Source organism: Mugil cephalus, chromosome 13 (assembly GCF_022458985.1).
Source record: "Mugil cephalus isolate CIBA_MC_2020 chromosome 13, CIBA_Mcephalus_1.1, whole genome shotgun sequence".
Classification (NCBI taxonomy): domain Eukaryota; kingdom Metazoa; phylum Chordata; class Actinopteri; order Mugiliformes; family Mugilidae; genus Mugil; species Mugil cephalus.
The window spans coordinates 12,757,152-12,780,802 of record NC_061782.1 but is presented as its reverse complement, the minus strand read 5'-3'; the positions used below and the strand labels follow the sequence as shown (position 1 = coordinate 12,780,802).

The 23,651-nt window shown below is 44.3% G+C and overlaps 1 protein-coding gene across 4 annotated transcripts; it reads right to left on the bottom strand.

Moving 5' to 3' along the window:
• Positions 1-23,593, bottom strand: ptpn20 (protein tyrosine phosphatase non-receptor type 20). Of its 4 annotated transcripts, none has more exons than XM_047604078.1 (47): positions 23,448-23,593; positions 21,258-21,405; positions 20,883-21,046; positions 20,137-20,202; positions 19,859-20,038; positions 19,625-19,700; positions 19,020-19,100; positions 18,835-18,910; positions 18,454-18,607; positions 18,148-18,219; positions 17,771-17,945; positions 17,469-17,604; positions 17,215-17,353; positions 16,960-17,112; positions 16,544-16,729; positions 16,286-16,448; positions 15,907-16,174; positions 15,736-15,815; positions 15,568-15,645; positions 15,348-15,455; positions 15,101-15,217; positions 14,786-14,994; positions 13,992-14,093; positions 13,535-13,628; positions 13,018-13,103; positions 12,554-12,725; positions 11,858-12,069; positions 11,304-11,402; positions 10,692-11,209; positions 9,652-10,252; positions 8,884-9,054; positions 8,638-8,812; positions 8,336-8,546; positions 8,207-8,244; positions 7,836-7,922; positions 7,114-7,172; positions 6,689-6,850; positions 6,364-6,607; positions 5,734-5,840; positions 5,483-5,565; positions 4,931-5,064; positions 4,686-4,834; positions 4,476-4,566; positions 3,035-3,369; positions 2,730-2,945; positions 2,160-2,222; positions 1-2,064 (listed from the first exon to the last, which is right to left on the bottom strand). In XM_047604078.1, exons 2-47 carry the CDS (start codon positions 21,379-21,381, stop codon positions 1,954-1,956), a joined length of 7,125 nt encoding a protein of 2,374 aa, XP_047460034.1. In that variant the 5' UTR covers positions 21,382-21,405; positions 23,448-23,593; the 3' UTR covers positions 1-1,953. The 4 variants fall into 4 exon arrangements, with proteins under 4 accessions (XP_047460034.1, XP_047460035.1, XP_047460037.1 ...); XM_047604079.1 differs by having other exon boundaries at positions 7,114-7,169; XM_047604081.1 differs by lacking the exons at positions 1-2,064; positions 2,160-2,222; positions 2,730-2,945; ... (1 more) ...; positions 4,476-4,566; positions 5,483-5,565.
• Positions 23,594-23,651: the final 58 nt, after the last annotated feature.

The following is a 23,651-nucleotide window of genomic DNA, read 5'->3' as shown; positions in this document are numbered from 1 at the left end:
TTTCAGAATAGGTTTTAATTAAAGAGAGAGGTATTATATTGTTCTCAGTTATTGGTTATATAGTGGCTGGTACAGTGACAAGATATTAATTCAGCATAAATAAGCAGCTGTGCAATTAAGGGTTATTACATTTCACAATGCTGTTGCATAAGCACTTGCTTGACTGTACAAGATGCATTTTCACAGATGAATGCAAAATGTGCTTTTGATTGTTCTTTCGTTTTTCTCAAGATCTGAGGAAGAAAACATATCAACAGGATCTCAAAGAGAACGCGAACTTGCACATAACAGTGTGTTAGCGTTCGCTGGAAACCAACCGACTAGCACTGATTGAAAAGATGTTGCATACACAGTACAGAGGCTGATGGCTCTGCATAGCCATCGACATGGCAAAGGTACAGTACTGCATATATCTTACCGACATGCTCCAAACTGATTGGAAGATGTTACTGGGTAAGAGATTGACATTCTGATCCCCTCTCCTCGTCGGAGAGTATTGCTTTGTTACATTCCACATTTTAATCATGTTCAAGTCATTCAGTCAAACTCCAGGCTAAGACTTCTGTACTTTAAGAGTCTGCATGCAATACGAGAGCTGGTGTGTGTTTGTCTGTTAGCAGCTAAATGAACAAAGCTTACAAGCAGTGACATCCAAAGGTTGAGGTTCAGACCAGCAGCTATAAATCATCTTTGATCTGTGACTTGGAGATGTAGCTCTGTCGCTTTTGCACAACTTCTAAAGTGGCAAAATGGAAAGTTTGTAAACCTTATCATATTTTTTGCATTTTTGGCTGAGTTTTTATTAAATATAAATTTAGCTATGGAATACAGATAGAGGATGTTGCCACAGAACAAATCAAAAGCCCAGAAAAGAATATCTAAATTACATTTAAACCAGTTTTGCATTTTTACGAAAATACTGAAACGACGCCGTGTCCAAATTTCAGTAAAACACTGAATCGAAAATTTATGAATTTATCCAAGCATTTGTTATGTGGAATCATTCTTTGTCTGTATTAAGATGCGGTTATGCGTAGTAAAACGTTCCTTGTGACAGTGTTTTGTATAAAATGAGCCCACAAACAAAAAAAGGTTGACAGGCGGTGTGCAAACATCACACTATTTCCACATTAGAGTTGATCTAACTAAAAGGTGAGATGTAATCCTCCTCTGGTTTGGCTCAACCAAACATTCACCTCAGATCACAGACAGACTGAAAGCGGCACATTCAATCTAACCACCGTCAGGTGCTCTCAAATCAGTTCCTTGATCTCCGGCCCCGACCGCTTGTGACAAGCGGCCTGGGGTCAGTATGGAGCAAGTGTGTCTTTCCAAGGCACTTGATTCTTTTCATTCCCTTAGATGTTGAACAGAAAAACTAATAATGTTCTTTTGCTAATGCCCCTTTCTCCGGGGTACAAATGCACTTAAATTAAATGGTAACACAAAGCTTAATCACAAAGCTATTCATCCAGGATTCAAACGGATACTAACTTTGGTATGATGTTCTTACACTTGTGCACTTCGATGACGTCGCTACCAGAGAAGAAATATGAATAATACCAGATTTTGAATTCCATGCAATATGACTGTTAAAAATAAATTCAACTTTCAAATTAAAAAACATAGAGAACAAGGAGTAAAATAAGACCAAATAGTGACACCAAATTTAAAAAAAAGACGATTGAGATGGAAGGCAAATCACTAAACCTGAAAAGGCAAAACAACCTCAGTGATCTAAGTTAAAATGACAGAAATCACAGCACCAAGAACACATACACAGACAAATAAATTAAAGTTGAAGTCGTTGTAGCAAAACAGAGATGTACAGATTTCATATTATAGCTAACTAAACTAACAACAGCCAAAGGAAAACCGGTGTTGATAGACTGCACATGGTCAAACATAGACAGCCAGTGCTTTCGCAGGTAGGTGAACCGGAGATGGAAACATTCAAACCACTTTGTGGTCCCTGGGACTTTCTGGCTGCCACTGGTTGCCGTGAAGCTGTAAAATCCCCTGCAAAACTTCCAACCAGACTTTGTAGCAGAAGAGGTACTGTTCCTGAAATGACAAAGACAAAGGACACGTCTAGCTTTTGGGACCTGTAATATTTTAAAGCTTGAACTCTGAACTTCAACCTCAGCGCTGGCACTGACCTTGGTCTGAATCATCCCATGTCGCTGAAGTCTCATCTCTTTTACGATGTCGCTCACGTTAATCTGAAGACAGAGACAGACGTTTGTAAGGCACGGCTGCAGATACATGTAACTGTGGCTAGATGCAATCAATACACATCTAAAATCAGGTTATGAACACTAATATTAATATAGTGCAGGTCTCTCTTGTGCCTCCAAAACAGGTGTGACTCATCAGAGGATGGATATGGGCCTTCTGAGGATGTCCTGTGGGTGTCAGGCTACAGGATGTTGTTAGTGGGGGGGCTTTGGGTCCTATGGGTTGAGGGGAGGGGCCTCTGTAGATCAGGCTTGTTCCAGTGCATCCCACAGATTCTTAATTAGTTTGGTATATAGTGAATTTGGAGGCCAGGTCAACACCTTGTGCTGTTTTCTGAGTTGTTCCTGTTTTTTTGTGCATGTAATCTTAGTGGGATATTTTACTAAAAATAAAAAATGTCTGAAGGAAAGGCCCGTTGTTATCTCCTGACATTGCCATCTCAAGAGATGGGCGAACTTATTGTTAAACCTAGAACGCTTGCTTTCACTCACAGGCAAGTCATTCTCAACGAGGTTAATGATGATGTCAGTGCAGATGAGAACTCCCGTGCGTCCGATCCCAGCGCTGCAGTGAACAGTGACTGGACCCCTGTGGTGAACTGCCCTCAGATAGCGAATGAAGCGAACCAGCTGCTCGGAGCATTGCGGGACGCCGTGGTCTGGCCAGTGTGTGAACTTCAGGTGATGAACAAAGTGTGTCTCGCTAGTCTGAAACGACAATTTGTGCATACTTAGATTTCACAGCAAATCATAACATTGCACCAGCATAGTTAGCCGGACAGGCACTCCTGTCTCACCTCTGTCTCCACCATGCGGATGATCTTGATGTGGAAGTATTCGAGGTACTGTTGGTTCTCCAGGTAAAGCTGGTACCTGCCAATGTCCAAAGGCACGTCCAGCTTCTCTGGCCAATATTTGTGACACTTGATCCTTCCCCGTTCCACTTCCTGGGTCATCATGCAAATGAGGTCTGATTTGTTTTCCCAGATCATCTGCCAGAAGGCCTGGACTGTGGAGGGCAGAGGGCCCTGGCAGGAGATGTAGAAGAACTCTTCAGCTCCTACTTGCATGCGGATGTAGCTGGCGTTGATGTAGTCCTGGTTCTCTCCAAGGGCAACACGGGTTTTGTCATCTATGGGAGGAAAGAGAAACAAAACACTCTAAAGTCAGTGTATTTTGGAGTGTGAGCATGCGTCCCTTAAATTAATCACCTGAAATCAAATGGTACACCTCTATCTGCATGCTTCCTTCATTTAGTGTCAGTGTTAATGAAGCCATTCATTTCTTGTTCACAAATTATTTTTCCACAAGCATAGAAACTAATTGCACAGTAAATAAAGGTGGGTAAATAGCTCCGGGCTCTGGAGCTCTGCAGACCAGTGCTGTGAAGATGTTTGTTGCTGATGAGAGGAGTGATAGACCAAAGTGAGGTAGGAATGTTTTCTGGGTTAGTTCAGCACACAGACTGGAAATCTGGCTTTCTAAATAAAACTCTTAACGGCCACATGGAGGAGATGGTAAATAATGCACCTTTTTTCCCCCCCCGAACTACTTGCACAAACAGCGGTAACAAGCAACAAGGCATAAGGAGAGGTGCTGTGATATTCCATTGGGGGTCACTACTCTTTTCATCGCGCTCATTCGTCTCAGCTGTGACCCATTTCACCCCAGCACGTTATGAAGGCTGGACAAATAAACGCTTCTGTAAATGGTAAATGTGCGCATGTGTGTGTGCGTGTCTTCCAGCCAGCGTTACATTAATAACATTCCTAATCTCTGAGAGATTAATGCATGCTCACGTCTTCATCCTGTCTCCCTGTATTTGCCCTCTGAAATTCATTACGATAGTGCATCTTGTGATTTTATTTGCTCCTGATGCTGCTTCATTTATTAAAAACATAAATCCCCCATAATTACAAGGATCTTTATCATCACGTATTTGCCAGACTAAATTATGGTTGCGGTTCCAGTGAACTCACTTGGGAGATGATTTGCTGCGCAGAAATTACTTAAGGGTCGTAAACAAATATCTCTGGTGTCTACGGAGTAGACCTTAGAGTTAGGTTAAACCCAGCGCCAACAAACGTGCTCTCATATAAATGCTGTGAGGGTCCAGCTTTCACAAGCTTTAGCGCACCAATAAAAAAGAAAAGAAAAAAACTCCCAAGCGGTAACATAAAATAGAGTGCAAGATTTGAGCAAATAGAGAAAGTAACAGTTTACATGCTGTCATCTTACAGGGTAGGATATCTCTGTAGCGGTTCTTGTCTCTGTTCTCTGGGGCTTTTCCCACCAGACAGTTATCGGAGGGCTTCAGATGCTCCAGAGTCTGAAATGAATGACACGAATACAATATTAAAAACTGAACCTCCTATGTATATTAGGATCAATGTGGGAGAAGTAACTGACACATTTACTAATGATTTTTTCTCATTAACAGGTACACACCATGAACTCTTTGACCAGTTCCTGCTGATCGAGTTGATGTTGCAGAATCTGGATAAGAGCTTTAACCCTGGAGCCTGAATACTGGCTGGCCTTAGCAGGTGTGATGAGAGCTAGACTGGCCAGTTCCTCCTCTGATACTATGGGTGGGCCTGAGGAAAACAGAGGTGCGCAACTTTCATGTCTCCGCTCAGGTAAAATTTCCCTCTGACACTTAAAACCAGCAGCAGAAACAGAGGACTAGACACCTGTCTGGAGAGGGGTCGTTTCCTGACTTGTGGCGTCGAACACGTCGTCATCTTCTTCGCTGCTCCAGCCGTCTGACTGAGTTTTCCGGCGGTCTTTGCAGGACTGGTCCAAAAGCTTGGTCACAATTTGTTTCCTGGGGGAGTCAGGGGGCAGGGATGAGACCAGACCATTTTTACTCTTCTGTAGGTGGGGATGAAATCATGCAAGGCTGAGCTTCCTTTCCCTGCGCCTTTTCCACCTAAAATACAGTATAGACAAGATACTAAAATATCCTTCTACTTCTAATGAACCTTTGGTTTTGAAGCTACATTAAGAAGAGCTACCGACTTCCTAACTGTTACTCTATGTTTTGTCTCATTAGAGTTCACAGCCTAACAGCTACTTATCCTAGGGTTGTTTTATTTGTTGCTCTCTGCTGCCCCCCTATGGCTAAAAGTGGAGTAACTGCAACACGTCAAAACAAAAAGAAGATGCAGGAAGCGGAGAAGGAGAGGAGAGGAGAGGAAAACATGTAGAGAGTACAAGAGGAGAGAAGTTCATGATGTTACTACCTGTCGGAAGCTCCATGCAACATGTCAGTGACATTGAGGGATGGGCAGCAAGCTTGATGAGAAGGGGTGCTGTTACAACTCTCCTGTTTCCACAGACAAGTAGCCAGAGGAGGCAACAGACAGGAGGACCAAGATGTTAGTAGAAGATGTTAGTATAGAGGTAAGGAGGGGTATGACTTCATTTAAACACATGTGATAAGTTACACACACAAGTTTTTTTATGTGTCTATGCTTGTTAGTGTCCATATTACCTCTTTGACTGTAGTCTCAATTGTTACAACGGACAGGCGGTGAGGCGGGGAAGGTGGCGACGTTAGGACAATGTCTGGGTCATTGACCACAGGGTCTGAAGTTGCCTCTGAAACAGCAATTGTAGCACTCAGTAAAAGACAGAAAATGTTCATGTTTCTTAAACCTGTCCAGGAAAAGTGAATATCATTGGCCATCTTGTGACAATATAATGTCCTGCTTTTGGACATGTATAGACATGACATATTTGACATGTATATTTGAGAATAACTAAAAAAAAACATGAAAAATAGCACAAGGTATTGACCTGGCCTCCGAATTCTTTAGATCCCAAGCTGATCAAGTATTTGTTGGATGCATTGGTACAAGTCTGATCCACAGAGGCCCCTCCCCTCAACCCATAGGAGCTAAAGTTTCCACTAACAACATCCTGTTCCCAGACAACACAGGACACCCTCAGAAGGGTCCATTCTCTGGTATAATTTTCTGTTGTGGAGGCAGAAGAGAGACCTACACAGTATTAGGCTATGTAGTGGTCATAATGTTATGCCTAATCAGTGTATGCAATCCTGCGCTGAACATACCCCTTCTATAATTTGTTCATAATAGGAAATAGTTTTCAGAGATCGTACCCGGAGGCCGCTCGACCGGCCTGCTCAGCAGGACGTCAGGTGAGGAACAACCATCGGGGCTGGACACGGGAGCCGGCTGCTCGGCCAAAATAGCTTCGGTGTGAGCGGACATGTTTGGCGGCGTGGGTGACTCGGAGTAGGTCAGGATGTCTCTGCAGATGGTGAGCTGAACAGCGCCTTCTGCTTTACGCAAGATATCCACCACCTTACTGTGGCTCAGCCCGGACACAATCACACCGTTCACCTGCCGTGTAAACAGTCACAATCAACGTCTTGCCTAACGATGACAGCAATGAAACAGTCAAGATGCGCGAAGAGTCGCTACCTCCAACAGAATGTCCCCCACTCTCAAGCGGCCGTCCTGTTCGGCCACTCCACCGGAGCAGATTTCCCTCACCCGTAGCATGCTGCCGTTTGTTCCCCCAATCAGAGCGAAGCCGAGTCCTCCTCCGTCTGGTTTCGTGAACTCTACTTGCATGACACAACTCTAAAGGGAGGAGAAATCAGCAGCAGATGTCCAGTTCTTATCACGTATTTGTGAGACAACATAAAGAACCCCAGACGGCACCCCCTCTCCTTATTAGAGAATGCATTTGCAGATTGACACAGAGCAGACTCATGTTACGGCGGACACCTCAAAAGATGTGCAGCTGCAGAATTCGACAAAATCGATGTTGTTGACCAAAACGAGGAGGTACAGCAGAAAGAGAGATCTGTTAAACAACACTGACTGTGTTCAAAAAAACTTACATCCTGTTCCTGGGCAACGGAGAGACATCTGAATTTCGCAGCAGTCCTGCACACGGCTTCTGAAAAACAACAATAGCTGTCAGTGAACCAACAAGAGATGCCCTCAGTATTGTGTTAAAAAAAATACCGATCAAGGGGAAGCATCTGGAGTTTGGCCATGAGATACCAGTGCCACTTTCTGTCTGTGGGACAATTGCTCCAAAACACAGGCAAGAAGAAATAAAACAACACACACCAACCTCCCACCTCTTCGGCCATTTTGAAAGTGAAGTGTTGATAGGCTGCGTCTCTACAGCTGAACAAGGCTGATCTTTTCAGACTGACCCTCTCTGCTGTCCCTTACTGCTCCGGGCACTGTCACCAGGTAACTGAGCTACTTGCCCTATAGACTACCAGCCGTATGGCTCTGGTTGTGTGTGTGTGTGTGCGTGTCTGGGTGTATGTGATGCCTTTGGAAACTTGCAGTCCAATACACCAGTGGAGGGCTAGAGGCTTGCTAATTATTAATCCTGCAGTGAGAGCCCAGGATCTGTCTGTCAGCATTCAGATCACACACGCACACACACACGAGAGCTTTCTGTCAGCGCCGAGCTCCGGCTTCACACAGACAATGGGACGACAAGCAAAAGGGTGAAAGGGAACCAGTCATAGAACAAGCAATGGAGGGAGTTCGTGAGAGATAAATGGGGGAATAAATGGGGGGAAAGAAAGGAGAAACTCACCATCTTCAGTGGGAGAGTCTTTCTCTGGGGAAACTGGCTCTTCGAACCGAGCAAAGAACTTCCTGTCCTTTTTCCAGTCAAACAGGCCTATTACAGAAATGTTTTTTTATTTTTTAGAAAACCACTGTTATAGATTGAAAGAGGAGTGATGCATTAGGGGAATACTTGTAAAAATGTAGAGACAAGCAGTTTCCCTCTTTCCCAGAACTCAATAATTATCTTGTAATGATTGAACTCAAATTATCATTGTTTAGTTTAGCACAAGCATATCTGGTCTCTAGGCGATCCATCAACGCATATGCTGCATAACAACCAAACTCAAACTGTTTATGTTTAACACGAGCAGGTGAAGACATGCCATAAATCCTCACCGTTCCACTTGGCCTTGGGGGTCACTGGCTGGTCTTCTCTGCGATGGACACAAACAACGGAGGCATTTCAGAAAACTAAAACGAACGTGCGAACACCAGTTTCAGCGTCTGACTTGTAGCATTTGATACCTGAGGATTTTAAGCTTCACTTTACGAGGGGCGATCTCGCAGGCTTTGACCGCATCCTCCAAAGTCATCCCAAGGGTGCACCTGCCACAGATGTAGAGGATCTTGTCATTGGGCTGCACGCTGCCCTCCTCGCTGGCCGGGGAGCCTGGCACCACCGCCAGACAATAGATGCCCTGCCACTTGCTGCCAATACCACCCGTCAGCTTTATGCCTGGAGAGCGCAAACCAAGACACGGTCAAATAACACAGACTGATGTATGCATGTATGGAATGTGTAAAACAAAATATGCACAGTGTCCCACCCAGTTGTCCAGAGGGAGTTTTGTAGAGAACAACATCAGGCAGGCTGTCACAGGGAGGCGGAGCCACCAGGTTGCTGACTGCCCTCCCCAGCGTCATGCTCAGTCTTCTTGGAGATGACCTGAGAATCGTCATGGCAACATCATCTGCCACACTAGTAACATCATGCCCATTTACCTGGAGGAAAATGACAATATGTCAATAAGGGCACACTCGGTACATAAGAGGATGTGTGCTAGTGCGCGTACTGTGACGAGCCTGTCTCCCGCTCGGAGTCGCCCGTCTGCCTTGGCCGGGTTGTCCAGTATTTCCTGTATGTAGTAGCAGTTGTCCAGTTTGCTACGGGTGATGGTGAACCCGAAGCTTCCGCTCCTGGACTTGGTCAGAACCACCGTGAGCTCAAACTCTTTAACCAGCCCCTGTCAGACAAGAAACAATCCATATACATTTTTTTTGTATATTGACAATTCTGCAAAGAAAATATATTTTTTGAGGGAAAGAGAAAGAAAATGCTGCTTTGGAAAAACAGTTTAAGTATAGATTCTGACATGCATGGATAAGTAACAACATTAAAACCACTGACATCACCCATCCCCAGCAGGATGCAGTTTGACACAGACACACACACAAAACGGTTTAGGAACAACTCAAAAAACATGAGAAATTGCACCTGGTCTCTAAATTCACTAAATCCCAAACTGATCAAGTATCTGTGGGATGTACTGGAACAAGCCTGATCCACAGAGGTCCCTCAACCTATAGCAGGTGATCATAATGTTATGCCTGATTGGTGTATTTTACTTCACATGGTAAACTAACCTGGTAAACTGATAAACTATGAACTAGGCACGTTAATATTAGCATTTAATTGAAGTCTCCTCCTTCTCACTCCTGCTGTGTCTGTTTATTAATTTTACCTATAAACTTTAGCCACAGTTAATGTGGACAACAAAGCAAAAATACAGTTGTAATGGAAGGGTTAGGCTAAGCCGGAACAGAAAACACCACCAACTTGCCTTTCTTCGACTCTCTGCCTCCTCCTCATCCTCGTCTTCATCATAATCATCGTCGTACTGTCTTTCCCTCTTCTCTGGTTCCGCTCTCGGCTGCGTGTGTGTCTGGGCAGGAGGCGGCAGCACCGTGTTCGGCAGCGTCAGGGCAGGCGGAGGAGACACGGAGGAGAGGATCTGGGCCGTGATGGGGGTCGGCGGAGGAGGCTGAGGTGGGGGCACCAAAGGCCGGCTGTTCTTGGACATGGCTTTGTAGTGGCTCGGAAGGAGCCCCTCCTGGATCAGGTGATGCTTGGTTTTCGGCGGCTGCGTTGTGAGTGGCTGAGACGGGTGCGCCAGGGAGCAAGTGGTCGGGGTGTCAGCTGAGAGGCCAAGGGACGAGGCGCTGGCAGTGGAGACGAGAGAGCTGAGGTTTGGATTCTGAAAGATGTTGGAGGTCTGCGAGCTGAAGGCAGCGAGGTTGGTCGCCGGGGTGCTGTCAGTGGGAAGGCTGTGCACAGGCTCAAGTGTGGAGCTGATGGTCAGGTACTCCTCGTCCGCTACGATTGTCAGTCCATTTCCCATGAGGCAGTAGGTCACGCTGCCATCTGCATCCTCTCTGAATCCACTGCAGGTAAACAAACACAACATCGTGATGTTATTTCAAATTATAATCCAGCAAAACCTTCATGTCTGTCCATTTAGGGCTCAGAAGTTAACGTATCAATTCAAATTTTAAATATTAAATCAGGACACAATTAAACAGAACAGAACTATAGAAGGCAGAATGTGACAGACATACGAATAATCAAATAGTTATGACTGACCATCACTTTAGAATCGAGCTACGATAGCTAAGACGGTACTGATGTGGTACAGTACATAGAAATAATAAATCAGATATTTACACAGTAGTTTGAGAAGTTTTCATATGCACTTTAACATTGTTCTGGCATTAAATTGTGGCTTAAGTCAAATCTAACAAAATTGCAAGAAAACTAGAAATGGACTTCTTGGAAAATCCATAAGTCAATGCATTTTCTAATTTATGAGGTTGTAATATGTACCTGGCATATACAGAGTTTGTAGCAGTCTTTGGATACACATCCATAAGCATCACAGTCGAGCTTGATGTCGTTGCAGCCTCCCCCTTCTCCTCCCTCTCGCCCTTGCTCTTCCTTTTTGTCTCTACTTCCTTACCCTCCCCTGGTTTCTCAGCAGCTGCTTGTGGCGCTGGTGGAGGGGAAGGCAGGGGTGAGGTGGGCGATGCTGGTGAGGCGGGCGAGGCTGGTGAGACCGGCGAAGGAGGAGACGCAGGGGAAGTTGGGGGTGAGCGAGGAGGAGACGGAGGAGTCTGGTCGGCCTGCGCTTCACGCTTCTGACTTTCCTGGCTCTCTGGGAGTGGCGGAGCTGCAGGAGGTTCTGGGGTTTTCTCTGGTCTGTTGTTCAGATCTTTGTCCTGGGAGAGAGGCTGCTTCTGTTTGGACACATTGGCGTCATACTCGTCCTTAAGGAACTTGGTGTAGTCCTCGCCGAGTCGGATGTCCAGAGACCGGGATCGAACCTCCCGGGAGGATGCAGGACTCTGCAAAGTCACATAACATATAATAGCCTGTCTGGATTACCATCTGCCTTGGAGCCTCCTGAAAACACATTGATTTATTGGTATATCATCTTACCAGCGTGTTATCATCTACATCATGCAGCACTCCAGCACCAGGTCTGCAGATCAACAGACGGACTTCAGATGGAGCACCACGTAGCAGAAACAAAACCCTCTGAGTCAAAACAGGAAAGAGTGAGTGCCCAAAACAGTTTGGGTTAAGTACATCTGGGGACAGACTGGAAATGTGCACATCTTTCTATTGTCATATGTCTAAAAGGGCCCGTGTTAATACCATTGTAATTCTTTGGCGGTACAAAAAAGATTAAATGGCACTAACACTATGACACAACCAGCTTTCTATTTTTGGAAGTCTAAGATTAAAGGCTTAGTGAGTCGATGACGTGGTAGAGATCTTAAAGAAAGAGCGTGCCCAGTAGTATATCATACACTTAGCTGTCCATTCACAATTATTTACCCACAAGCAAAATGACAGACTGAGCTTCCTCTTTTGAACTCAGATTTAGCAGATTTAGGTTTTTAGCTCATGCATGTGCCTTCACCAGTTTCACTATTTCAAAGTTTCTACACAGCCGTAACAAAACTATAACCTCACAACATGGAAAATACCTGGTAAGAGAGATCCTTGACGCGCTCTTTGTTGACAGACAAAATGATGTCCCCCTCACGCAGCAAGCCACTTTCCATCGCGGGCTGACCTGGGAACAGACGCTTGATGCGCACCACACTGCCGCGGTCTGGCCCAGTGCGCAGCTGTGAGATGTAGAAGCTGAAGCCGAGGCCAGACAAACTCTTCTTAAGTAACACTTCATGCGTGTTTTCTAGGAAAGAGAAGAAATAAGCGAGGGACATCTTGGAGCATTAACGTGCGCTGTGCATTTCTGAATGTGTTATTTGGGCTGTAACGTTCGACATTGTGACCAAAAAAAATGTTTATTAGTCTCACCAACATGCATTATTCCCCATGAGACATCTTTATTTTTGCAGAATATCTCCAGTGAGAAGCATCTTTTTCATACTTTGTGTCACATTTCTTTCTGCAGTTTCCAGCAATGAAAGGAGGAGGATGTGTGATTTAACTCAGCTCAGCCTGTGAACAGGCAGCTTGGAGGTTTCGGTGCATGCCATCTCAGGGTACTGAGGCGGCATCAGTCCTGGACGACTCTGACAGCAACCACAATGTAGCTGTCAGATGACACACAGTCACCTCTGGGCCATGTGTGCATGTGTGTGTCTGTGTGTGTGCATGACACTTTTCCTTTTTTTTTTTTTTGAGAATATGCACCCCTTCCTCTCCGCTCTCACCATCCGTCACAAAGCTGTAGTCCTTGGCTCGACCACTCAAGGTTGTTTCCATGGAGACTTCAGTCCTGGGGGGTGCGATGTGTGATGGACTGTAGACCAGGGGAGGGCAGGGTGAGTCAAACCTAGGCTCCAGTATTACTGTGGGCTCCCTTTCCAGCAGCAGGCTTACCACCTATGGGGGTACACGTGGACACACATTTACATCTTTGATAAATCTATATTTACATTATCGACTGTTTTTGACAGCAATCAACTTTGAAGTGACTCACAAAGGGACCTTTATGGTTCCATCATGTTTTCTGATATATACTTAGTTCAATTAGGCGTTTAGGAGGTCCACTTTCTACTGATACTAATGCAATTAAATCAGCAAATAAGACATTTGGATTGTGTAATTGTGTTTTGCAGCGTGTTCACATGTGCATGCATGCGTGCTGTGTGTGTGTGTGTGTGTGTGTAGGCACCTCCCCAGTCCTCTTCAGGCACTCAACAGCTTGCTGGTGAGTCACGCCCCTCAGGTTGGACCCGTCAACCTCCAGCAGTCTGTCACCTGTCATATGCACAAACACAAATCTCATCATCATTAGCAACATCAAAACATAAACGTTCTGTGTGTGTGTGTGTGTGTGTTGGGTGATGGGCATGTCAGCAGATCTAAAAGTCGTTCCTGCTCACTGAAGCATGAACCAAGATGGCGGAGACACGACGCAGTGGCTCCAGAGGCACAGCGTAATACAAATTGACAACATTTTCTTATTTAATGCTACTACTACTAAGCTTTAAACCTTTCTTTGAGAGTCTGGGCTGCGTTGTTCAATAAACATCTTTAGAAGATGCTGAAATTATATAATGACAATTAACAAAATAAGAAACCGAAAGTCAGTGGCAGTCGGTACTATTTCTGACATCCTGCACACAAAATCAAACCTTTGCAGTACGCCCACCCGGTCACGTTTTCAAATGACAAATAAAAATGATTACCAATTTGAATGCGCCCGTCCTCGTCGGCAGCGCCTCCCATCACCAGGCTCTTGATGTAAACTCCTCCATGTCGCACATTAGTGTTCATTCCTCCCTTTTTGGCAAGAGAGATTGCAATAAAAAGAAAAGGGAATTAGTAAATGCACTGGTCTCAAATAACCCAAACAAATCACACTGACTCAGCAAGCACTCGTCCAAGTGTAACTTGCCACTTATTGACCTTTCTCATTAAGCATTGTAAATCGGTTTGGCTGTCGATATGGGTGTGACGTCAAGTTTGGCATGGTTTACTTGGATGTAAATTTGTCAACAGAGGGTAAAGCGCAAGACGTCCTACCTAGAAACTTACGTTCCCCTGTTCGAAATATATTCAGAGTGTAGACAATAATAAAATCTACTGTCCTCTATAGATTCACAACACGAACCAACTATCCTTCATTATGAGGGAATGACTCACAGCAACACTGATGCCAAGGCTGCCGTGGCTTTTCCTCAGCTCCACCGTGAACCGCTCCGACGATCTGAGGCTTAAGACGGAGGGTGACCTCGAACACATGTCCTGGAAAAGAGCCAGAGGAAGTGATTCTGATCACAACCTGAAGCTTATTGTAAAATATTTATAGTTATTTATGTTTAGATACCAAGAAAATTCTTACTCAATACAGTGAAGAAGTTAAAGAAAGGGCTAAAATCAGATGGGTTTATATGGGAATTGTATTTACATGTATGGGCTTTAAAAAAAAAAAAAAATCTCGGTACTTACTGAATTATCACAAGGTATAATCAAGCTACCAGAAGAACTACGTGCCCTTTCACAATATCTATTTCAATAAAATGTACGGAACCTAAACAAAAACAACAAAAACCTCATAATCAACCCTAAATGACCTTTTATATACCACTACTTAATCAGCATATTTGAAATGAACTGACTTATTGTAGAGTTGTAACCAAGAAAACACAATGTTTTCGTTTTCAGACCAGAGGCAGAAATAAAATGGGGTCTAACCTCCTAGGGGCAGTAATCTAAAGAAATGGCACACATTACGTAGTGGAAAAGAATGAGGGCGTAAACCTGTGTTTTCAGGACCCCTGTGACGGCATCTCTGAGTCACCACATTAATGTGAGCACATAATCTGTTTAACAATTAGCTTGGGTCGACCTCTTTTACCAGCTGTGACAACTTTGCTTCCATGGAAACAAAGTCACTTATCTCTGACAGTCGTCCACTTAGTGGTGGCGGCTCTAACCTGGGTGTCATGTATTCGCACAACAGGAATGTGAAGCCTCCTGCTCTGTTTCGGGGTCGCCATGCTGGACAGCGTGATGGCCTCCTCCAGTTCCTCCACGGCGGGACGGAACTCTGTGCCAGACAGGGTGGTCTGGGACCCGAAGCTCCTCTCCAACGCCAAACCGAGAGTACTTTGGCTCAAGGAACTATTTCTGTCTTTCAAAGAATCTGACACAACACACATATTTTGCAAGTTGCATTACCCCACATAGCACTGGTAAAACAGTGATTTATAAATAGTCGTGCAGAGGAGAAAGCATCGAGCGGGTCTCACGTTTCGGCTGAGACACGATGAGCTCCACCTCATCGGGGCTGTTCTGTAAGATGGCAGCAGCGTCGCTGAATGTCACTCCTTCCAAACTGGTCTTGTTTAAGGAGATGAGACGCCCACCTGAAGAAAAATCATGATTAAATCCTTGTGACGAGGCTTTGCGATCAATCTCTCGCAGTCATGCTGTATGCATGCTGAGCTGTAAAGCCAGTGCCTCTGTTTCCAGGTTTCCGTTGTAGGTGCTTCGTACCGGGTTTGATTCGTCCATCTTTGTCCGCAGGCCCGTCGGGAACAATGGAAGCAATGAAGATCCCAAGGTCAAGTTTACCTGTATTGTCCTCTCCTACTATTACAAAGCCTGAAACAGGACCAGAGGATGTGAGGACAAAAGTCTCCCGCTATAGAATCAGCTAAGTGACACTCATTAATTTTAAATCAGTTCACAGCTAAGCCCATGTTAATAAACTCACCGAAGCCCAGTTTGGGATCTTTCTTCAGGTTCACGCAGACTATCTCTCTCTCTGGTGGGGTTCGAGTCGGCGTGTCAACTACAAGGCACAACGCTTTCATGGTCATGGGAGCAGATCAAAAGTCCAACACAGGTTCACATGAGCAAACGTTTAGCAACAATTGTTCACCTCGTATGGAGGATGAAGTGTCAGAGTCCTGCTTCTGTAGTGAGACGCTGGACATCATTCTGGGAATTGGCTCTGGAGTGCTACAACACATGTGTGTAGTTACATTTATTTAAACCAACACAATGTTTTTGGAAGAAGAAGAAGAGGAATCGTATCGTGATTAAAAGCTACCTCCAGCACTGCTGCTCCTTCCCATCCCTGAGGTCTCCTGTTTCAGGCAGCTCCTTGTTCAGCTCTCTGCTCATCTCCCTCCTCAGCTCTCTCTGCTGCCGGAGACGAGCCTCCAGCTTGGCCGTCAGGTCGTCGCACGACTTGGACATGGAGTCCGGCTGACCGGGTGCCAGACCGACGTGGTTCAACATGCCCTCTGAGCAGGAAATACGCTTCAGGTTCAGGTTACGAGCCCGGTAGACAGACATGTACTTCTCCATGTTCTCATCTGGAGAAAGAGAGGGGAATCAGGTTAATCTTTATTATTCTTAGCTATAACATTTATGAATGTCGAGTACTGAAAACTAAACGGTACATTTGCACAGTGAAATTTCCCCACCTGGTATCATTGTGTGGTTAAGCTGTCTTGACGTCATCTCGCTATGAAACTTGTGCTGTGCTGAGCAGAGGTTCAGGAGGTACTGTGCTATTTTGGAGCTCTCAGTTACAAAGCCGTGCTTTTTCCCACTGGGCCCGCCACACTCTATAATCAGTTTACGTCGCTGAAAGACAGACGTAAATCATTTACTTTAAGCTTCATGCCAAAATGTATACATACAACAGCAAAATCTGATTATTATTATTTTTTTTTTTTTACCCCTGTGGATATGGAGTCAGTTTCCCTCCAGAGGAAGCGTCTGGTGACAGCTCGGAGGTGGTTCTTCATCTCATACACGATGATTCCTTTGGCACAGACTCCCAAAACCAACTCTCCCACCACCGGCCTTTTCTCTCTCCCCACACGGTGGAACATGACGCCATACTCTGGGAGCTGTTGGACAATCTACGGTGTACGTACATGTCACTGTAGCAGTCCATTTACCACTCATTTAGACTTATAGGTAAGTATAAGTGGATCATCGATCATCAGTTTAAAAGCAAAGAAGTAGTAATAGTTTTAGTAGTAATTTAGCATACTTTAAGGTGTTAATACATTACAAAAGAACAATGAGAGATACTGGATAATGGAATCTATATTTTGTGTAGGACTGAATGCATTAGCACTCTGGCTACCTTTAGATACTCTGTTTCTGCCTCTTCTGGCAGCATCTGGGAATGATTTGCATGTAGTCTTGGCAGCTCTTCCTTGACACTGGGCAGGGCAAGCTTCTCCAGCATCCTCTTGGACACATAATGCTCCGGCTGGTAATAATTCTTACCATACAACTAATAAGACACATAGAAGAACCAAACACTGTGACACACACCAACAGATGACGCAGGTATTTAAAGACACACCATGAACATTTTCCTTTCCGTCCTTAGTACCTCTGGCATGTAGTCACCAAACTCAGCCTGCAGAGCAAGAGCAGCCAGGAACAAGCCCGTCTCCTCATTACAATACAGCCTGTCCTCCAAGATATCCTTACGCAGCTGTAAATAGTACTGGTGACGAGTCAGTTTGTGCCTTGTGAGCAGGAAGAAAAAACATTTAGAAAGAAGCATCAGTGTTTGATATCGGCCTCTTTCTACAAATGAACTTCCCAGATAGGAGTAAATCAGCAGGCCAGAGCCGCACTTACAGAATGAAGGAGATATCGTCAACAAAAAATTTGACTCGAAGAAACACCAAAAAGGAAGATATCTGCCCTTTTTTCCAGCTGTCAGGCGCGACTTTGGAGATTTTTGTTTCGTGATCCAAAAAGAAGTATTCATCATCTGTATAATTCCAAAGAAAAGGATCTTAAACCGCAGAGGGAAAAACTGAAATATCATCAATCCATCAAGCCAAATGTGATGGAAAAATGTCACAACTATTGATAATCTCGTTGAAATGTTTTTGTACAGTTAAGATGCATTGTGTCCTATATTGATGTCCTCTTACCATCTATAAAGGCAAGACCAAAGTAAAAGTGTTCCACCAAGTTTGCGTGAGCCACCACCATGTCAAACACATCTCTCGCTTTGGACTTAATGTCACAGCGGACCACCACGCACTGTCCGTTAGGCAGCACCACAGTCACCTCTCTCTGAGACGAACATGAACGGCCCTTTCTGGACTGTGGTGCACACACACAGACACACAGACACACAAGGGACATAAAAGAAAAAATCCTACAGACACTCACGTACATGTACATAGATACAAAAATACTGTGCATGCAATTTTGGAAACAGACGTGGTACAACAGGCAAGAAAACACGGGTTAAAATAACGGGATTAAATGAAACTGATCAGTAAAACAATGATTATGAATATACCACAATGGATCCTGGGAGCTCGAGAAGAATTTGTTGTTCATCTGGCATTCTGACGAACTCTGGACCCAATGCCTAAAAACAAAAAAAGTCTTTAGGCAGACTTCTGTAAATGCTCTGCAGTCTCTACTTAGAAAGTAATTTGACCTTTGCCCGCCATCATACAGCTAAAAACTTTATGTCCGTATCCCTACAACAACACAAAATCCCTGCTTCTTGCACGTATCTACAGCACACACTTTTACGTTAAGCTTCTCAAAAACATTTTCCCTGCATTTATGCCACCGAATAGACCTTAAACAGTCTTACCTTTGCTTTCCTCTGGCTCAGGCTGAGCGAGGACTCGCTGAATGTGATGGAAGGACTGTGAGATCTGCCTGATGTCTTGGGAGAGATGTCATGGTGGGGGCTCCTCCCGAGACAACTGCAGGTGCTGTCCCTGTGACGAACCCCGCGGGGGAGTCTGAGGGGCCGAGGATGGGGTGGAGGTGGGTGGGGAAGGACAGATTGTGTAATAGTTGTGCAAGTTGGAAAAGTCAAACAAACAAGACAATGTCGCGTCCCCTCAAAGTACGTGCAGGCTGTGACGGTGGAGAGCATGAGGAATGGGTAGGTTTATTTTTGTTGACATGCACACACCGGCGGGGGACACAGCGGTTGGACAATCTCCTGGTTGCATTCAATACGTGCCTGTCTAAAGATGATTGGTACAACGGTGTGGGAGAGCTTCTCTGTCTTTGTCTCCAGGGTCTTTGAGGTAAACTCCCTACAAAACAGAAATAAAGCTTTTGGCACTTCCATTCCGAAGCAAATATGTTACTCCCAGAATGAAACCGAATGGATGACAAATGTCTCTGACTTCTCTTTAGACATACCTGACTTGGAATCAGAGTCCGTTGAGTATCTCCTCCCTTCGGCGCTTCCGTCGCTGAAGTCTGAAAATGGCCCTCTCTTTCCTGTCAACCAGGTAGGAGATGAAAGATGACAGCGGTCTTTGATTCCTGCCTCCTGAGACACTGAGATGTTTGGACAGAGCTGAGGCGGGTCCAGGATTTAGCCTGGAGCCGCCACGCTTGGTATCTGATTATTGGCTCTCTCTCTGCTTAATCCTGGGCTTGCTTTAGGTTAAGATTTTAATCCTGTTTACCTGTATGCTGTCTGGAACCCAAAGAATAGTGACTGCAACCAGTCTTTGTGAGTATGCAGATGTGAAAAAAGGTCAAAATTGATTTATGAGATAAAAGTGACAATAGAATAGGACGCTGTAGGAATCTCTCAAACACTCGAAACAGCACTTTTCACAACAGTCTAATTCTGATTTTTGGCCTTAACCATCCCCTTCCACTGTCCCTTTCTTGCAAAGCATTGCGATTAGTATCAAAGATACTGGCTGAGTTGTCTTCTCTCATGTGGGAGGCTTTTGGATGTATTAACAGCACAGCTCAAGTGATAAAATGTTTGTGAGGGCATGCATGCTCACCGTGAAGTCTCTCTCTGATCATCTGGCTCCTGCCACTCAGAGGGACATTGGTGTCTGGCAGAGAGCCATGGTCCATCTGGAGGAAAATAAAACACTGATCTTCACAGCTATTTACATTTTTCTGTTTTCGTCATCATGTTTATTTTATAGTGTGCCTTTAATTTCCTATAGGGAAACTAATATGCAGGCACATAAAGGACACGGAACACAATGCAGGTGTGGATCTGGACTCACTGATTCATGAAAAACCTCCTCCACCAGCTGTCTGATGACTTTGGCGGGGGGCAGCAGGATGGAGGCTTTGTGCTGATATTCGCAGGCTTCCAGGACGGAGTTGAGATTCACCCTGCGGTGGGCCAGGTCCTCACACATGCTGAGGAGGAGGCTGTTTAGGTGGTCACTCAACTGGACTGGCTGAGAACGAGATCGGAAAAGAATCGCAGTAAGCACGGTGTGGTGAGCTGTGATAGCGCTGATAAAGAAGGTTGCAGCTTTTTGTCAGGGGCTCCCACCTGATTTTGAGGTAGGTGAAAATCAACTGACCAGTAGAGAGTCATACCCAGTGAATACACCAGCATCTGTGCAACAAAGCATAGGGGATATATTGATGAATGATCCAACAAAGTCTAAAGTGAAAACCAGATTTACCTTTAGATACATGCATAAAATGTGCTTAACCATAATAAGTTGCTCTAGTCATAATTATATTAAACCCTAAGATGAGCTTCATTATTTTTAATAAAAATTAGATAGTCTGTGTGTATTGTAATAAAAATGAGGATTAAAACTGTGAACACACTCAAAGTTTGATAATCAAAAAAAAGTCCAAATATCGATACTTGAAGATTTAATAAGCCTGAATAAGCCTGTGCTTTGCATTATTTAGATATTTACACTCCTTTTTTCATTGCATATCTATCTATGGCACATATAAAAAGATATTAGTGCACAAACATTTAATTTAACTTAATGTTTTACATTAGGGCTCTGAGCTACAGATTTCAAGAGATAAGTTCCTTTTCTCGGCCACTAGATGGCAGGCTTTCATCTTAATCGACCTTCATCTCCTGACAGCCTGAGATTCAGACTCAGAGGAAAAAGATACATCTGGTTGTGGTAGAGTGAAAACCAGTTCACTGCAGACTTTGATGAATGTGTCTAAGATGCTAAAAGAAGTAATATTCTGTAGTCTCATGAGAAGTCTGCCTTTAGCTTTCACGTGAGGTGTTGGGACAGGTTCGAGGATACGTGCACCGACCCTCTCTGTGGCAGGTTTGGTTGAGCTGGCACGGCCCTGCAGCATCTCTGGAGCAGCGAAGGTGGATACCTCATCTGATAGGCCACAGTTCTTAAACGCTAAGGTACCAGTGGCTGACAGCAGCAAAGAGGTGGGGCTTATGATATTGCACATATTGTTTTGACCTGAAAAAAAAAAAGAAAAAAAAAAGGCAGGAAGTCCATACCATAATGTACATAAAATGCTGCTGCCACTGTTTCACAGCAAAGCCACACTGTGTGAAAACGTGATTTCAAATGTTACAGATACGCTGCAATAACGTAATGGTACGATCACAGCGCCAAGGCAGGATGCATGTGAGCCTAGAGTAAGGAGGGGTTATCTAAAAGGCTTTACCTTTATAAGAGACATCCACTAAAGACTCTGCAGTGCCCAGCAGCAGGGACCAGACCTCTTCCTCCAGCAGAGGCCCCCCTCGTGCCTCCAGTACTTCAGCTAATGTAACAAATGTGCTGCTCATTCTGCACACATTCCACACACGCACCTGAGGATGCAGAGAACACACAAATCATACCAAATACACACACCTCCAAATTCAAAATAACACTCATTAAATGGTCAAGATAATGACCTGAAAATAGGCTTATATGTATGTGCTCCACAGTTCTTGAATACAGGTCTTGCATGCCTTTGAACACTCATGAAAACAGTGTTGGCCCATTTAACATTTCCGCCTAATTTGTACTCCTCTCCGTGAAGATCTTTTGTCTTCAGCAGCATCATGACTGCAGAGACAGTTATAACAGGCAATTCTGACTAAGGGCAATACTTTGCACTGGGCTCTGATGAGATTATCTTTGACCATTAGTCTTACTGCTTCTCACCATCCTTCCTTTTTGCTAACAGGCTTTCCTCTGACCCGGGGGCAGGTCTGAATAAGCTAAGATTCTGGCACCGAAACAACTTTGCCATGATCCCATGCTAGTTTGTCACCACACGCTGTGCGGGTCCTACCACAAAAATACCACGGCCTTACATAAGAGGTCCAGCGTCTTTTGTATTTGACAAAGCAGACGGATTGGCTTTGCAAAATGTCTATTTGGATGCACACCTTCACACTGATTCAGTAGCGCAGTAGAATATCTGTCTCGTTCAGATGAAAGCGTCATGAAAAAGACTGTATACGGTTACACTGTATCACATACTGACATCAGAGATTATGCTAAAAATAAGCATGAATATTTTCATGAACAGCTGTCATACAGAGTGAATGCAACACAGAAATGTCTGAGGAACATTTTACTACATATCCAACTTTATATATTTAAAATCTGAGACAACCGTAGTGATCACTCTGAAAAACCTATTGCTTTAGGTCTGTGTAAATCCCCCTCTGAAACTGAGCTGATTCTTGGCTTACGAGATTAAAGGTGCTGCAAAAAGACAAACAAAGCAATCACACTTTAGGGTTATTAGGTTTAAATCGATGATTACACAGTCATATTGACGTGAAATATAAAATCACCCTGCTGTAGCCTATCGGTTTGTTGTTATGATGTAGAAGAGATCGAAGAAGAAAGCAGGAAACCTGCCAGGGGCTCCCACCCAATCAGGACCTGGGCAAAAACTTCAGCAGCTGTTCTCCCTCAAAGTGGTCTGTCTACAAGTGTAAGGCCACTGGAGTAACTTTGCAAAAGACACACAGAGATACAGGGACCAAAAATAGAAACCTGGCAATCGGTTGCCAGGTATACTGACAACAGACGGTCATGTGTGGCTGAAAAAAAGTCTGAAGAGTCTGCCCTGCAACATTTAATTTCTACATTTTGATTGGTTTCTATTTGCATGCTGATGATTAAATTGGAGTGAGAGAGTATAGAGGTATTTATTTGAATTTGACTTATCTAACTATTGGGGGTGCATTGTGTTGTCGTTGTGGTAACTAATAATCTGATATCATGTCTAGTTCTCTGCATACACAGTCTCTTCTCCTCGACTCACTGCACTGGTTGTAAAATTCTCTCGTTCACTGTGTTTGAAATGAAATGCAGAGCATGCCACAATGTTGTGAACCAGTCAACAACAAGTCTCAATATGCTATTAGACAAACCTCTTACTGATCCATGAAGCCGACAGCCACATGAATGTGGAGGCAGACAGAAAAGCTCTGATGTATTTTGAGGGAATTTAGGACAATGTGCTTCTTTAGGATCTAGGTCTCGTCCAGCCTTTATTTCTATTTGACAATAAATCCTCCGTCTTCTCGTTGCATAAAAAGAAAGTATGACAGTGTGGCCGTTTAGCTACTATGATGAGTGTTAAGTTGAAGTATTTACACTACAATATAGCCTCTACACGTTTCACCACCACGATTTTTTGTCCTCACAGGCCTGATCATGAAGGATATACAGTGTGTTTCTTAAAGGTAAACCCCTTCACAGTTTACTGTGAATGTTTAGCCTCAAGTTTCACATTTACAACAAATTAAAAGAGCAAATGTGTCGAGAACATGGAGGCACCCCTCTCAATCCAGCAAACTGACAAACAACACTGTAGGATGGAGATGATGAGAGTGTGTAACATTACCTGGTACCATATGTAACCTATGCCAGCGGTCTGATCCTTCGTATTATCTTCAGTGCTCCCACCACGGATCCAAAGTAATCCTTGTGTTCATCGCATTGCTGTTTTGATATCCTCGCGGTAAAGGCTCCTCGGTTCTGGCAGGTAACTCATCAATGACATTAACTATCCATGGTGCCCCATTCATTCGCTCTATAGCCCCAAGCA

Coding starts and splice junctions, on each gene's coding strand:
- ptpn20 (XM_047604078.1), bottom strand. CDS start 21,381: ATGAGCAGCACATTTGTTACATTAGCTGAAGTACTGGAGGCACGAGGG. Junction 14,094..14,785: donor TGCGAATACATGACACCCAG/GTTAGAGCCGCC, acceptor GCTCTTTTCCAG/GACATGTGTTCGAGGTCACC. Junction 3,370..4,475: donor CTACAGAGATATCCTACCCT/GTAAGATGACAG, acceptor TTCCTCCCATAG/ATGACAAAACCCGTGTTGCC.